The sequence below is a fragment of the Dysidea avara genome, chromosome 6, assembly GCF_963678975.1.
Source record: "Dysidea avara chromosome 6, odDysAvar1.4, whole genome shotgun sequence".
NCBI lineage: Eukaryota > Metazoa > Porifera > Demospongiae > Dictyoceratida > Dysideidae > Dysidea > Dysidea avara.
Genome location: NC_089277.1, coordinates 28,910,566 through 28,924,837, shown reverse-complemented (window position 1 = coordinate 28,924,837; position 14,272 = coordinate 28,910,566). Strand labels below are relative to the sequence as shown.

General features: G+C 39.6%; 4 protein-coding genes across 10 annotated transcripts in view; 2 read left to right on the top strand and 2 right to left on the bottom strand.

The window, feature by feature from the left end:
• LOC136257307 (cystatin-A-like) overlaps window positions 1-14,272 on the top strand; it is a 215,893-nt gene that overhangs the window by 94,433 nt on the left and 107,188 nt on the right. The window lies entirely within an intron of this gene.
• Window positions 6,630-8,069, bottom strand: LOC136258660 (uncharacterized). 6 transcript variants are annotated; one of them, XM_066051998.1, is made up of 6 exons: window positions 7,950-8,069; window positions 7,866-7,903; window positions 7,516-7,566; window positions 6,926-7,388; window positions 6,727-6,873; window positions 6,630-6,674 (listed from the first exon to the last, which is right to left on the bottom strand). In XM_066051998.1, exons 4-6 carry the CDS (start codon window positions 7,382-7,384, stop codon window positions 6,651-6,653), a joined length of 630 nt encoding a protein of 209 aa, XP_065908070.1. In that variant the 5' UTR covers window positions 7,385-7,388; window positions 7,516-7,566; window positions 7,866-7,903; window positions 7,950-8,069; the 3' UTR covers window positions 6,630-6,650. The 6 variants fall into 6 exon arrangements, with proteins under 6 accessions (XP_065908070.1, XP_065908067.1, XP_065908072.1 ...); XM_066051995.1 differs by having other exon boundaries at window positions 7,491-7,566; window positions 7,950-8,068; XM_066052000.1 differs by having other exon boundaries at window positions 6,744-6,873; window positions 7,491-7,566; window positions 7,950-8,068.
• LOC136259050 (uncharacterized) lies at window positions 8,891-10,362 on the top strand. Its single transcript, XM_066052459.1, has 6 exons — window positions 8,891-9,069; window positions 9,124-9,298; window positions 9,354-9,520; window positions 9,568-9,750; window positions 9,804-9,895; window positions 9,950-10,362. The coding sequence occupies exons 1-4, from the start codon at window positions 9,016-9,018 to the stop codon at window positions 9,655-9,657; spliced, it is 486 nt and encodes a 161-aa protein (XP_065908531.1). The 5' UTR covers window positions 8,891-9,015; the 3' UTR covers window positions 9,658-9,750; window positions 9,804-9,895; window positions 9,950-10,362.
• Window positions 14,064-14,272, bottom strand: part of LOC136257305 (ornithine decarboxylase-like) — a 30,589-nt gene continuing 30,380 nt past the window's right edge. For both annotated transcript variants that reach the window (XM_066050420.1, XM_066050422.1), the window contains one exon: window positions 14,064-14,239. In XM_066050420.1, the coding sequence (XP_065906492.1) occupies window positions 14,158-14,239 (82 nt within the window). In that variant the 3' untranslated portion in view covers window positions 14,064-14,157. The remainder of the gene's footprint in view (window positions 14,240-14,272) is intronic.

Sequence of the window (14,272 nt, the reverse complement as noted above, 5' to 3'; positions counted from 1 at the left end):
TAAGTATCATTGCGCTAGCACAGCTAGAATATAGCTATTAGTTTCGTTTTAAGTCTTCATCCTTCCAGTGGAGGGATGAACGAAACGGCTGTCACACCCCCTTTTGCTCGCGACATTGGTACCATACTTTACAAACAGTAGTAGCTAGTAAGAGCTATAATCAAATGTAATTTTGCACTTCGTGAGCGGGTACTGTATGTTAAGTATGGTACCAACGTCATGAGCAAAGGGGGCGTGACAGTCGTTTCGTTTCACCCCTCCACTAGAAGGATGAAGACTCGAAAACGAAACTAATAGCTAACTACTGTATATTCTAGCTTAGCTACATACAGTAGTAGCTAAGCTAGAATAGCTACTACTGAAGGTGCTGGAGAGTTTTCTCACATTGTGAGTGACCTTCTATTGGAGTATGAAGTGAGTTAAGATTTTTTATGATTGACATGTGGTTGGGAGTAACCATTGGTAGTACCAATGGTGTGTGTGGTAATGTGGTATCAACAGTTGGTAGAATTGACCCCACCAATATTACATTCAGGGCTTTCCATGTACGTATTTTACAATCATTCACCTGTACATGTACGTTTAGAGGTTTTTTTGATTGACCTGTGGTTAGGGGCTAACCATTGGTAATACCAAAGGTAGGTGTGTGTGTGTGTGTGTGTGTGTGGTCATGTCACATCAACAGTTGGTAGAATTGACTCCACCAATATTGCATTCTGGGCTTTCCATGTAACAATCATTTGCCTGTATCACCGAGTTAAGAATTTTTTTTATGATTGACATGTGGTTGGGGGTAACCATTGGTAGTACCAATGGTGTGTGTGTGTGGTAATGTGATATCAACAGTTGGTAGAATTGACTCCACCAATATTGCATTCTGGGCTTTCCATGTAACAATCATTCGCCTGTATCACAGTTAAGATTTTTTTTTATGATTGACATGTGGTTGGGAGTAACCATTGGTACAATGGTGTGTGTGGTAATGTGATATCAACAGTTGGTAGAATTGACCCCACCAATATTACATTCAGGGCTTTCCATGTACGTATTTTACAATCATTCGCCTGTACATGTACGTTTAGAGTTTTTTTTGATTGACCTGTGGTTAGGGGCTAACCATTGGTAATACCAAAGGTGTGTGTGTGTGTGTGTGTGTGTGTGTGTGTGTGTGTGTGTGTGTGGTCATGTCACATCAACAGTTGGTAGAATTGACTCCACCAATATTGCATTCTGGGCTTTCCATGTAACAATCATTCGCCTGTATCACCGAGTTAAGATTTTTTTTTATGATTGACATGTGGTTGGGGGTAACCATTGGTAGTATCAATGGTGTGTGTGGTAATGTGATATCAACAGTTGGTAGAATTGACCACACCAATATTACATTCAGGGCTTTCCATGTACGTATTTTACAATCATTCGCCTGTACATGTACATTTAGAGTTTTTTTGATTGACCTGTGGTTAGGGGCTAACCATTGGTAATACCAAAGGTGTGTGTGTGTGTGTGTGTGTGTGTGTGTGTGTGTGTGTGTGTGTGTGTGTGTGTGTGTGTGTGTGTGTGTGTGTGTGTGTGTGTGTGTGTGTGTGTGTGTGTGTGTGTGTGTGTGTGTGTGTGTGTGTGTGTGTGTGTGTGTGTGTGTGTGTGTGTGTGTGTGTGTGTGTGTGTGTGTGTGTGTGTGTGTGTGTGTGTGTGTGTGTGTGTGTGTGTGTGTGTGTGTGTGTGTGTGTGTGTGTGTGTGTGTGTGTGTGTGTGTGTGTGTGTGTGTGTGTGTGTGTGTGTGTGTGTGTGTGTGTGTGTGTGTGTGTGTGTGTGTGTGTGTGTGTGTGTGTGTGTGTGTGTGTGTGTGTGTGTGTGTGTGTGTGTGTGTGTGTGTGTGTGTGTGTGTGTGTGTGTGTGTGTGTGTGTGTGTGTGTGTGTGTGTGTGTGTGTGTGTGTGTGTGTGTGTGTGTGTGTGTGTGTGTGTGTGTGTGTGTGTGTGTGTGTGTGTGTGTGTGTGTGTGTGTGTGTGTGTGTGTGTGTGTGTGTGTGTGTGTGTGTGTGTGTGTGTGTGTGTGTGTGTGTGTGTGTGTGTGTGTGTGTGTGTGTGTGTGTGTGTGTGTGTGTGTGTGTGTGTGTGTGTGTGTGTGTGTGTGGTCATGTCACATCAACAGTTGGTAGAATTGACTCCACCAATATTGCATTCTGGGCTTTCCATGTAACAATCATTCACCTGTATCTAAGATTTTTTTATGATTGACATGTGGTTAGGGGTAACCTTTGGTAGTACCAATGGTGTGTGTGGTAATGTGATATCAACAGTTGGTAGAATTGACCCCACCAATATTACATTCAGGGCTTTCCATGTATGTATTTTACAATCATTCGCCTGTACATGTACGTTTAGAGTTTTTTTGATTGACCTGTGGTTAGGGGCTAACCATTGGTAATACCAAAGGTGTGTGTGTGTGTGTGTGTGTGTGTGTGGGTGTGTGTGTGCGTGCGCATGCGTGCATAATAAAGATTTTTTAAAATTCACCAATTAAAATGTGACCGTTTTTTCCACAGGTTTACATTCTGGAGATCTGCAAACAGCTAAGGTTTACATTCTGGAGATCTGCAAACAGCTAACTTGAAAGTTTTATATTGACAATTATTTTTTAAATTAATATTTATTTGATTACATGTACAATGGCTATTGTCCATTGAAAAGTTGATGAATTAAACATTCACGAAAGGAATGCTTCTCTATTGCAACTCGCCCACGCAATATAGCGCGCGCTTCACTAATAATTAGTGCTCAGCCGGGGTATGCGACTATTGGATTGAGATGGTGATTTTTATAAAATTATTTGTATCATGTATAACGTTCGTCACGAACGGTATAACTAGCTGAAGTATTCAAGCAAGGAGTGATCTAGCCTTGTATGACGGGGATTAGTTTAAAAGTTCGCGCCTGGATTGTTGGGGTGAGCCAATATTTTCATTGCCAATGGTTTTATGTGTAATGTTAAACCCCCTACTTTGTACCATGAAAAAGGACGTATTAAGCTGTTGCGTTTAAGTGAAAGTAGATGTCATCTTGGCCATTCCTGCTAGAACGGGGGAAAGGTTTAAAAGTTATCTGACGCTCCATGACAGAGCCTTGAAAACCTGCTTCCAGTGTAGACGCGTGTATCTTGTAAACGAAAAAAAAATTTTTTAAAGTCGCTTAATTATTTGATATGATAATTTTGCCAACCTGTAACGGACGCCATCGTCCTCGTAGAATGGAAACAATTTTGAAGAACCTTACTGACATGAAGAACGCTTCTCGTAGACATATGGATGGCTATGACGGGAATTTTATTACACTGGTGCGAACGCACAATAAAGTTTTAAAATGCCATCGCCGCCAGCAGATCACTAGGGAAATGTGTAAGAATGGGCAGGAGTTCCGAAAGAATCCCTGGCAATATGTTCACAAGAAGTTACAACCATCTAATAATCCTGATCCATCTTTCGATCATAGTTCTGCTACCAGTTACTTTACGGAAACTTACTCTGATAGTACAGTTACTTACAACAAATTACCGGATTGGACCCATGAATTTATACCTGATTGTGATCCGTCATTATTCAACACAGAGAAGATCACTCCTGGATTAGTGAAATCTACATTGAAACACTGCTCTATGCAGTCTGCTCCAGGAATGGATGGCATCACCTATTACCATCTATACCACCTTCCGTCAATTCATCATTTCATGGCTACCTTGTTTAATAAATTACTTGAGACAGGAACTGCTCCACCTAGCTGGGGAGTTGCCCGGTTAAGGCTTATCCATAAATCTGGTGATACCAGTGATCCATCTAACTTCCGTCCAATTGCCCTTACTTGTGTGGTAGGGAAGTTATTTCATAAGATTCTGAGCCGCCATCTTGAGATTTACTTGAGAGCAAACAATGTTATAGATACTAGTATTCAGAAGGGTTTTGTTTCTGGCTTGCCGGGTGTGTTTGAGCACATATACTCTCTATCTGCTATCATGGAAGATGCTTTGACAAATAGAAAGCCACTGATGATGACTTTCCTCGACTTGAAGAATGCTTTCGGCTCTGTGTCCCACCAACTGATTTTTGATATGCTGGAAGCAGTAAAAGTACCACCTTCTTTTAAAGATTACGTTCAATCCTTTTATTCACAGTTTTTTGTCATCGTTAAGGGTAATTCTTGGGAAACAGACCAGATACCTTTTAAACGAGGTGTTTTTCAGGGAGACACACTCTCTCCTATAATCTTCCTACTTGTGTTCAACCCTGTTCTCAAGCTAGCAGAATCATTGAACTCCTCCCACGGCTATCAGTTTCAGTTGAAGATCAAGGACACTGAGATGCTTCCACCTGTTGGTACCTATGTGTATATAAAATGGACTGAAGACAATGGAGAATTGCCAGGATGGTACAAAGCTTATGTTGATGAGTACTACACAGATGGATCTTGTAAAATTGTGTATAGTGAAGATAATGGACAAGTGGTATATGAAACAGTTGATCTCAATAGGACGCAGTGGCTACCCTGTTCTAAAAGAGCTAGGAAATTCGTTCCTCTTGAGACAGATCCGGTCACCAGTAAAGCTAAATGGAGGCCTTCATTGAAAGTAGTTAACTCCAGTGAGCATTCAATGATGGGTTATGCTGATGATGTTACGTTGGTTTCTGATAACTTTGATATACATGTTAGTGTTCTTCAAACAGTTGACCGTAGAGCATGTGACTTGGATTTATCTTTCAAACCTGTGAAGTGTATATCGTACCTATTCGACGGCTCTAAGTGTTTGCAGAAAGGAATAGTTTTATCTAAAGGTGTTACAAGGTCAATTACTGAAGGCGGCACAAAGTTTTTAGGAAAGCTTATTGGTGTATCATTAAGTGCCACAAAGAGATCTGCTAATAAACGTATGGTAGGCCGGATAACAGAATTACTATCAGCTACTGACACCCTGCGCATACGTGGAGAATACAGACTTTGGATTTATCGAAACTACATTTTATCACTGTTGCGTTTCCACCTTAGTGTGGATGCAGTTACACCTACTGCCATATCGAAGATGGAGTCTATGGCTACTCGCTACTTGAAAAGATGGCTACATCTACCAAGAAGTGCAACACGTGTAGTCCTTTATTACCCGGGGATATGCTGCCCAAGTGTATCTAATGTTACAAGAGAGGCCAAGATTAGCTTGTTGTCATGTATCAGTGCTTCCTCAGACCCTAAGCTCCAAGAGCTGGGCGTGCATCTACATTTAGGACAAGAATTTCTGCAATTTCAGGATTGTGATTATTCCATCCTATCTACAGCCAGGAAGCAACTCTCTTCATTGCCTACTGCGAGATCATTGTATGTGACAGCTAAGACTCAACTACTTAGTGAGGTTAAATCTACCTCTGAGGATCATCTTCAAACACTTTCTGTTCAGTGCAAGTTTGCAGACTCTGCCGAGCTTGAGACCTCTTGTCGAACTTGGAACCGATTACTATCCAGTATGCATCCTGGTCAGCTGTCATTTCTTTTGCGGGCGGCTTCGGACACTCTGCCAACTGCCATGAACTTGCGAAGGTGGAATATACAGTGTCATGCAAAATGTGTACTTTGTGATTCCTCACGTCCAACTACTGCTCATGTCTTGGGGGGCTGCCCGGTTGCGTTATCTCAGGAAAGGTACACTTATCGACATAATTTAGTTATTCAGTCTTTGGTCGACAGTTTCATCAGGGTTTACATTGACTTGCCCTATATCCGGGTTTATGCTGACCTTCCTAACTTGCGAGCCAGTGAGTCACCTCCATCTACACTTCCACCTAATGTGATTGTGACCCCCTTTAGACCAGACATTGTTATCCATAATACCGTCACTTCTAGTATACTTTTATTTGAACTGACATGTCCATTGGACAGTGCCCACCATCTTGAGCAGGCTAGATCTCGCAAACAAAATAAGGCTGAATACCACCAAATTCTATCAGAGCTAGATCGGTTAAATGTTACCAACTTTTATGAGACTCTTGAGATCAGCGTTTTAGGTCACTTCCAGCAATTTTCAGTCACTAACACTTACAATGTACTACATTTTATTGATAAGGACATCAATATCACAAGGTCACTGGTTCGACGGATGCTGGATGATGCCTCGAAGGTTTGTATGACTGCATCCCAGAGGATTTTTATGGCAAGGGATTGCCAAGAGTGGTTGTGATAATGTACTTATAATTTAATATTTTTGTTTTGTTTTGTAATCGTTGTTTTTGTTTGTAATTGTAATTACTTTTCTCCCTTGCCATGCCCATGTTGGTATCACTTGATCACCAGCCTTGTGGTCGCATGTGACCGAGGGTTACTGAATTTGTAAATGTATATACATGTCTCATTTATTATGATGGTTTCAACAACAAGAGCGTATAGTAATCATTTCGCTAGGACATCTATGAGTGACGAAGCAGTGTAGTTCACAGCTGTAACAGTACACGCAATCACCCTACATTGTATATCTACGAGGGATGAGTTCACAGCTGTAACAGTACAATCACCCTAACATTGCATAAGCCATATAAATGCCCGTTCGTTGTGATGCGAGTTATTCCGCTATTCCTTATTCCGTCTTTTACAAACTCCCCTTCCATACACGGCGAATTCAAAGTACAACTTCAACAGGTTCCTAATATAGTAGCATAACACAGATTCAATTTAAACTATAATTGAATGCTCACAATAAAGTCGAAGTTACTTTTGTAGTAGTTTAGCTGCTTGTGTTGAGTTTCAAGGTTGGCAAAAGGATGTTCATATTTTTCAAAACACTTCTCAATTTCTTGCATTTGTGAATGAGGAATATTTGCAGTATTCGTAACTTCATAGATCTACATGGCAAGAACAATGTAAGCATACACATAAATTACAGAAAAATGATACCTGTGACTTCAATGTGTTGATGTTTTGTTGATTTAAAGCAGTCACACCTTCTATAACACCCTGCAGAGATACTTGAGTAAGTTTGAACTTTTCTTTTATTCCAAGTAAGAACATGGCCGAGTTCTTTTGTAACATGTCTTGGGAGGGTATATATGACTGGTTATCACAATCAGTTGGCTCATTAGTACACCCTGTGTTGCAATTGGTAATGTCCTCCTGCACTGCCTGATCATGACCTCCTGAAGTTTCACTAGGCTGTGAGGTATTTCCGTGTACATCATAAACATGGTTAAAGAACGTTCCTGGCTTTCTGTACATTCTCTGACAGCCTTCTATGCCACAAGTTATTTTGAAGTCTGGTCGATGTGCATGAAATAACTTGACATGTCGGATATATTCTTTAACATTCAGCATGAGATGTGACGTAGCAGAACATAGTGTGCACGATATTCCCGACATTTATCTAAGACGAAATACCAAAAAAGAGCTGTTAGGATTTCGCTAATTAAGCTTTTAAGTACATCGAATGATGAACATACATACAAAACACAATTAATAAACGTACCTTGCAGTGCATGGAAACACCCAACCTTAACGATCCTAGCTGCACTGACGAAAAAATCGCAACGTGGTTACCAACTGCCTAACTGGTAAAGTAGATAATAACAACAACATTTCCCTACTTAGGTGGCCTCCCCAAAGTTGGCTCCGAGCGTGGCGCTTGGCCGGAATCTGGGTGGCCTGCGGATCAAGTCACGATGGGGTTGGCTTTTTTTCTTTTCAGCCCTTCTAGGTATTTGTCCCGTTTCACTTTAGGATATTTAGCTCAAAGATTTTCGCTTAGGCTCCTAGGCTATGGGTAAACACCTCGAACAGGCTCTGCCTTCTGTGTACACCCTCCAGTGCCTAACTGGCAAAGTAGATAATAACAATAACAACTCTAATTAAAGCACAGGTGAAACAACTAGTGCAAACGTCCTACAAAATGGCGAAAAGAATGAGCAACAACGTTAAGAGTGCTTACCATCATCAGAAATGGGCAAGGGGTTGCGATGATCAGTCTACACCCAGCAGCAAAATTAGATTTGCTCTGGAATGCGGGATTCCACCTTGGGAATTCCCGTACGGATTCCGGAATTTGTCCGAAGCGAATTTGTCGCCAATCGAGCTTACTCCGCTGCCAACGCCCCCCCCCCCCCCCCCCCAAGAAAGAAGGCGAAGTAGATATAGACCAGAACCGGATACAAATATCTTGATGCACAAAGTCTGTGCAGAACTAGTTTTGGCGCTAAAGTAAAGGAAAGATTCGTCATGCAAAATATGGCAAAAATTGAGGCGTGCTGCTAAGGAGAGGACTTTGAAAAAATTGAAAAGTTGGATTGGTATGATTTTTCTGGCTGTACCAAGAAATAGACCTACATTATGTAACTATTATCATGTGCCATATTTATATACACTGGGTGTTAAATAAAACAACTTCTATTTAGTGCACGTGACTTACCTCGTGTCAAGTGTTGTACCAACAGTTAATAATAGGTGAGTACCTCGTGTCGAGAGTTGGACGTAAAAATGTCGCCCGCGGTTGAATGGGACCTTGAAGAGTTAAGCGATTATTTACGTACTAAAGGGCTACACGAAGATATTGTTGCAGCAGTAGCTATATGACAATAGAATAACTGGTAGTCTTTTTGTCAGTTTAACGGAAAACGATCTTAAGGAACTTGCACCGACTATTGGGGACAGAATCACGCTGAGAAACGTCATTGATGAAATCCGCAAGGTAATCATCTCATGATATCTAGTAACTGCTCTAACGTACTTTTTTAGAGTGGAGGTGCTGAAGAATATGGACAGGATTCACCAGCAATGCCGCTTTGTGACAGAATATCTGGTGTTTGCTATGTAGCTGAGCAGGAATCTTTTGAGTGGCAAATGAACTTTACAATCCCAGAACTTTCTACCTTTTCACACCATGTTCTACTGGTGTTGTGACAGGAAAAGCCTGAAGAGAAATTGTCCAAGTGCTGCGGACCTACATAACTGCATACACAAGTTACCCAACACCAGAACAATACCAGAAGATTTGCAGAATGCTGATTTTAAAATACCCAGTTCTGAAAGATGTGGAAGGAGCCACTAAATATGTATGTCGTGTATATGTTATTATAACTTAATCAGTTGTGTTTATTTTTTTACAGAGTTCATGGAAGCTTGCTTTACGGAATTCTTTAAAAAATTTTAGATGTGGAAGTTTGAAAGAAGATGCTAACAATGAGAACAGTGCTCCGCAAGCCAAACGTCTAAGAGTTACCCAGTCTGATGATCCAGATATAACTGAGGATGATTATGATAATGCAGTTCAGGAATTGAAAGGTTGGTAGAGAGATGTCATGTATTATTCAATCATAACTTAACATGTACTTATTAGGAGGCAAAAATAAAAAGGGATCAAAGAAAAGATCAAAGTTAAGTGCTCGGGAAGTTAAACAACTGTTGCAGAAAACCCGACATAAAAGAAACTCTTGGATAAGAAATGACAAGCCACATGTATCAGATGTTACTGAAAAGTTTCCGCAATTGGTTAAAAGTCGATGGGTAAGTCATTTTTATCTAGAAATTGTGCTTTAAATTAATGCACGTAGTTACGAGATGAATCCAAAGCTGTGCTATATGCTCTGAAGTTGATGTTTATGCCAAGCTGGAAAACTGGCAAGATTAGAAAAAAAAGCTGATCCAAGCTACAAAGTTAGAGGTTTTTACACGCCCCACCATCAATAAGCTGTTGCAAGAACTTGGTTCATGTGAAGAGCTTTCTTGTCCTGATGGTACGTGCACCTGTACAATGATTTAGAAATATTAAATTTTGTTTACACTGCAGATGCTATTGATGCTATCTTCCTTGATCTTCTTGTAAAGCTGTTATATCCACGAGGTATAGGAAAAGGTGCTGTGTTTCTGAAGATAATTGAGGTCAGATATTGACAGGTTGTAAACGCATTCTAACTGTGCTTCATTTAAATGTAGAGCTGTGATGTTGATCTGGGTGATGAATTGTCAGATATCCAGCAGTCTGAGCCTTTCCTTGTTGTGACCAGTAAACCAGGAACTGAAACTTCCCAAATGTTTGTGTGCTGTGAAGGAAAATTGTTCCTCGAGTCAAAATGTATAAATGAGGCAATACTTGATTTAGTGTCAACGTACTTTGTGTTCGATATTTCCTACCCTAAGGGTATTTACAGGGTTATGGTGTTTATATAACACTTCATTTTTGACCTGGAAGATGAGCAGTCTGTGCCACAAGCTGTTGCAACACTAGTTACAAACATTAAGAAACTTCCTGCTGAACTTTAAACTTGTAAATCTGCTGAGTGTACTTAGTCACTTGTACATGCTGTATTGCTATTTGTATTTGTTGTTCTTTTAAGGTATAATGAAAATTTGTGTATATAAATTCTTAATACACTTGTCTATAATACACCAAGTTTGTGTTGCAATATGCCATTTAATACCCAATGAGGCTCCTGTCTGGTGACTTGTAACACTCCTCACAGAGTTTTGTAGCACCCCATCTGTGTATCACAACACCCTCTTAGGGTGTAATAATGCACTTAAAGGGAACACCACACAAATGGTAGTTAAAACACCCCAAAAGATGTTTCTGAAACACCCATATTTTTACAGTGTACTTTTTGTCGCAGTTAACTCTGCTTTACTTGGACGCGCACTTTTTTACAGCTATAAGCTGTTTTTGGATGGGATCTGAGTAGCTTTTTTTCTTTTTATTTTTCTGTAAGTAGCTAAAGCTTTGTTTTCTATTTTGTAAGTAGTTAAGTAGTTTAATTAATCTTATGGCTGACACAGGTTGCTGCCAGACCATCAGCATACACTCTTTTCTTTTTTTGTATCTCCTTCCTTATGTCACTTCGCCCTGTATATGCTGTAAAGTCTAATAATAGCTAATAAAAATAATGTGTGCTGGATACACAAAGCTCGGGGGAACACATATCACGTGACAGCGGCAAACACGACGACTCCCACAATCGATTTTTTCAAAGTTCAGTAGTTTTGGGTGTGTTTGTTATTTCTTAAAGTGCAAGTTTGCTTCTCTTAATAATGGCCGAAGCGAAGGGTCGCATTTCACGAGACAAATATAATGTTGACTCCCAGCTAGTTGATGGGTGGGAATGGTCCCATTGGGTACTTGTCATGTCTCCCATACGGACACAAAATTGCTGGAAATCTCGACGAAGCAGAAGAAATAATGAAGGCTACAGAATTGAAAAGGCTGTTCTTAAGGACCGATTTAAGAACTTTCCGGCGGTTTGTGGCATTTATGAATTGAAGATAACAAAGGGCGGGACATCACTCGTCGTCTACATGGGATGCACATGTAGACGTAATGCTGCTAATGGATTTATTGCCAGACTGATGGAATACTGCCGGCATGGATCTCACAAGAAGAAGTACTTAAATGCAGCATTGAAGGAAGGATACCGAGTTTATGTGCGATACAAGCAGTCCTGCAATCCTAGGGAAAACGCAAATGAGTGGAGCAAGAGAAAGGCGGAGAAAGATGAAGATGTTGTTCTGCTGCACATCATGTATCCTTGGAATTTACGATACCCAAATCCTTAGTCTAGCCAATGTAGCGCTATACATGCAGCTACACGACGATTGTTATACCTACAGGCTATCTAGCTATATCTATCACGCGAAATGTATATTAGTTGGTGCACATCATGTGTCTGAAAAGAACACTAGTTATGATTAATTTTAATGTATTTGCACATACCCTGTATTAAAACATGCGAGTATAATTCGTATACATTACGGAAAAAGGGTCACGCCCCCTAATTAGACGTAATGTACATGAGCCATTGGGAGTGAAGCCGGATTTTACAAAATTTCGTAATGTAAACAAAGAGATCTAAAGGTATATAATTTATACATATATATATATATGTACCACTTTCACACTTCAGATCAAAGGAAAGCCAGTGCATATGTAGAAATGGGGATAAATTTCAAAAGGCGAAGCCGAGTGAAATTTACCATTTCCAATAGCTACAACAAAAGTGGTATTTATCCCAAATCTCGCTGCTATACCCATGCTATATGGCCATCGCTTGAGAATCGTAGAATACATTCACGTTTAATTCTGCTATTAAAGTTCGTAAACAAGTTGATACATATTCCTACCCAGTATTTGCCAGTGCCATCCACCTTAACAACTAGCTACCAGGGCTAACCACGATCAAAAGTTTATGCAACAGTATGCTAGAACGAACCGATATCTTTATTCATTTCTGCCAAGGACAATCCCTGACTGAAATAACTTGAGTATTGAGAATTGTAATCTAGATTTTTTGAAAGATTATTTATCTAGTTATAGCTAGCTATAGTTAATCACTTAGCTACATGACCTTTTTTTTGTACATTAGCGTTATACCGTTGATGGGTTTTGCTAATCAATAAATAAAACAACGTGGCAATGCTGCTTCTGTAATGGCAACAATACCATCATCCCAGGACTGGGCAGAGTTTGCCTCTCTGCCCACTGGTTAAGTGTTTATTTTTATTATCATTATCGTTAATTAACAATGAAAAAATTAATTAATTAATAAATATTCCCAGTTAATACCATACTCGCTGCATATGCGCATGCTGTGCATTAGCGTTGCTATATGTACGCAATTCAACTAATTACGTGTCAACTCTAATTGGCGCTACATTGTTAACATAAATTCTAGCCAATGAAATTGTAATTACAACTTTTTCACTGCTGTCAGTGAAATACGGGATAAATTTCACTGCTACTATTGAGACTTTTGTATGGGCAGTGAAACAGGTATGGTATTAATCAGAATAATCAAACATGGCTGTTGTACTAGGGTGACTGCTTTTTTGAGCATCTTAAGCCAACTGGACTATATGTGATATTTAAGGGCATGATCATAGTATGTCTTGTTTTCACCATGCTACCAATAATAAACACTAGTCTCTAAGAGTATAGCTAGAGAGTTGCTCGATCAACTTCTTAGATCGTAGAGATGTGTTGATCACTTGCTTGTTTTTACCTTGCCTAGCTACCACCCTAGCACATGTAATGAACAACTGCTGCAGCATGAAGAGACTGGGAAAGCCAAGGGGATTAAGAACGGTGAGAAAAATGTATGTGCACAGATACAACCAGTGGTGGCACAACAAGAAACACACTTGGCTACAGCCCTAAAGGCGAATCCCTTCAAAGGAGCTTCTCATGCTAAGGGAAATGGAAAACAATAGTAGTTAAATAATACACCCAGCACTTGAGTGTTATTGGTTCAGCTAGTTTGTAAAAGGTCCAATAATGCAGGTACAGCTATATACATTATACCAAGTAATACCTATTAAAACAGCATGCATATATTGGATTCTCAGTTAACTGAATTACGGAAATGACTGCTCTATTAGAGTAGTGAATGTTCTATTAGGGTAGTTAATAATACTGAAAATTTAAATATGTTCTTATGCTATTTAAGGGTATTTATACAGTTTCAGAGATACAGACTTTTGAGACTTATGGACCACCCCTGGTCCAAAGGGGTTCAGATAACTGAGGTTCCACTGTATTTGGTCATTGTGAAGACATTAGATAATAATAGCAAGAGTTATTAATAGTGGTGATCATCAGTAATTAGATCTGAATTGTCTAATACGATGTGTATATAGCAGTTTCATATTTCAGAGCAAAACGCACTCTTACAATCCTGTAGAAATACCAAAATCTAATACCACCCCATCCCCCCACAGATTCCAAATCACCTTACTTTGCCCACCCACAGCTTAATATTCTGGATTGGTATGTACTATCAAGGGATAATTATCACTACTATTAACTAATGGTACTATGATGATCAACTGTTCATCTACACCTTAAAGGTACGGTGTTTATGATGACATCATGTTGTTGAAAGCCACTAGACAGCGAGGCTAAGATCTGAGCACCATCAAAAGTAAGAGATATTTAAACTGTTTTTTGAAATGCCTTTTGATAGTGTTTACACTGTGCATGCACAACATTTATAATTGATTGTTTACATTGCTTTGTCTCTAATCAGATTGCAATGACCGCTATGTAATTCCTGCATGTAGGGTAGGTAGCAATGCTACAGAAGTTCATAATAAATATAGAAATAGCCATATACAGACATGTACAGCAACAAGAAAATAAATGTCAACAATCTCCTAAATTAATTTTTCACTTTTGTATGATGGTCGTCAATGGCTAAATTTGATCTTTTTGACAAACCCAGTGATTTCAGTAGAACCTTGCTATAAAAAAAAATTATAACAGAGCACATATAA

Excerpts from the sequence above, each read along its gene's own strand:
- LOC136259050 (XM_066052459.1), top strand. The coding sequence starts at position 9,016 with ATGCTGATTTTAAAATACCCAGTTCTGAAAGATGTGGAAGGAGCCACT. Across the intron at positions 9,070-9,123 it reads TGGAAGGAGCCACTAAATAT|AGTTCATGGAAGCTTGCTTT; the intron begins GTATGTCGTGTA and ends ATTTTTTTACAG. Across the intron at positions 9,299-9,353 it reads TGCAGTTCAGGAATTGAAAG|GAGGCAAAAATAAAAAGGGA; the intron begins GTTGGTAGAGAG and ends TGTACTTATTAG.
- LOC136258660 (XM_066051998.1), bottom strand. The coding sequence starts at position 7,384 with ATGTCGGGAATATCGTGCACACTATGTTCTGCTACGTCACATCTCATG. Across the intron at positions 6,874-6,925 it reads TCAACACATTGAAGTCACAG|ATCTATGAAGTTACGAATAC; the intron begins GTATCATTTTTC and ends CTTGCCATGTAG. Across the intron at positions 6,675-6,726 it reads AAAGTAACTTCGACTTTATT|GAACCTGTTGAAGTTGTACT; the intron begins GTGAGCATTCAA and ends CTACTATATTAG.